Raw genomic sequence first — 1,467 nt, 5'->3', positions numbered from 1 at the left:
AAATTATCCTTCAAAAATGAAGGAGAAACAAAGACTTTGACAAACAAAAACAGAGTGAACCAGGGAAATGAAAATTAAAACCACAGTGACATATCACCTGATGGCCATTAAGCAAATGGCCATTTACTAATAGCCATCATTAAAAAGCCAGAAAACAATAGACGTTGGTGTAGATGTGGTGAAGAAGGAGCGTGTGTGCACTGTTGGTGGGAATGTACATTAGTTCTACCTCTACGGAAAACAGCTTGCAGATTCTTTAAAGAACTGAAAGGCGGTCCCATCATTGGATCCGGCAGTCCTACTACTGGGTGCACAAAGGAAGTCACTGTATGAAAAAGACACACACACACAGCTGTATGTTTATTGCAGCCCAGTTCACAATTGCAAAGATATGGAGCTAACCCAAGTGCCCGTCGGCTGATGAGTGGACGGAGAGAATGTGGGGTGTCCCGTCAGCTGATGAATGGACGGAGAGAATGTGGGGTGTCCTGTCAGCTGATGAATGGACGGAGAGAATGTGGGGTGTCCTGTCAGCTGATGAGTGGATGGAGAGAATGTGGGGTGTCCCGTCGGCTGATGAGTGGACGGAGAGAATGTGGGGTGTCCTGTCAGCTGATGAGTGGACGGAGAGCACGTGGTGTGTACACACCGTGGAACACTTCCCAAACTCAACTGCAGAAAAGAATGACAGAATTTCTGTCGCAGCAGCTTGGACGGAGCGGGAGGCCGTTCTTCTAAGTGAAGTAAGTCAGGAGTGGAAAACAAGGAGCACGTGTTCTCACTTATAAGTGGGTGCTGAGCTCTGGGTGTGCAAAGGTTGACAGAGTGATAGAACGGACATTGGCAACTCAGGAAGGGGGAGGCCTTGCAGGGAGGGAGGAAAAATCACTCATTGGGTACAGTGGACACTACTTGGATAACAGGTGTGCTACAATCTCAGACTTCACCGCTGTACAATTCATCCATGTAACCCCAAACCACTTGTACCTTGAAAGCTATAGAAATAAAAAATATATGTGTATAAAAACAGAGAGAATTCACCACCACCAGACCTGCCCTGCAAGAAACATTGAAAGAAGTTCTTGCGGGAAAAGAAAGACAGTATATCAGAAACTCAGATCTACAGAAACAAGAATGTTGGGGAAGGAATACGAGGTGGTAAAGTCTTTTATTTTTCTTACTCTTAATTGATCTAGAATATAATGTCTTGCTTAGCATCACAATAGTAATAATGCATTGGATGATTATAGATTGTGGAGAACTGAAGTAAACAGCCATCTCACAAGGAACAGGAAACAGAAACCAGGATGCCCCACCACAGAGTCTGCACTCACACGGGCTGGAGCAGTGTTTTTCCAAGGTGGGCTTAGTTCAGGTGAATGTCTATTGAGAGCTCCAGCACAGGCACTGGGAAGATTTCAAAAATGTATATAAGTGAAGGTCTAAGAGAGAAATCATATCAAACAC

General features: G+C 44.8%; 1 protein-coding gene across 1 annotated transcript in view; it reads left to right on the top strand.

Moving 5' to 3' along the window:
* Nucleotides 1-356: 356 nt before the first annotated feature.
* Nucleotides 357-1,467, top strand: part of PRORY (proline rich, Y-linked) — a 1,714-nt gene continuing 603 nt past the window's right edge. The window contains 1 exon segment of the mRNA XM_011981952.1: nt 357-410. Within this exon segment, the coding sequence (XP_011837342.1) occupies nt 357-410 (54 nt within the window).

The sequence above is a fragment of the Mandrillus leucophaeus genome, unplaced genomic scaffold (assembly GCF_000951045.1).
Source record: "Mandrillus leucophaeus isolate KB7577 unplaced genomic scaffold, Mleu.le_1.0 Scaffold232, whole genome shotgun sequence".
Taxonomy (NCBI): domain Eukaryota; kingdom Metazoa; phylum Chordata; class Mammalia; order Primates; family Cercopithecidae; genus Mandrillus; species Mandrillus leucophaeus.
This window is presented reverse-complemented; position numbering and strand designations above follow the sequence as displayed.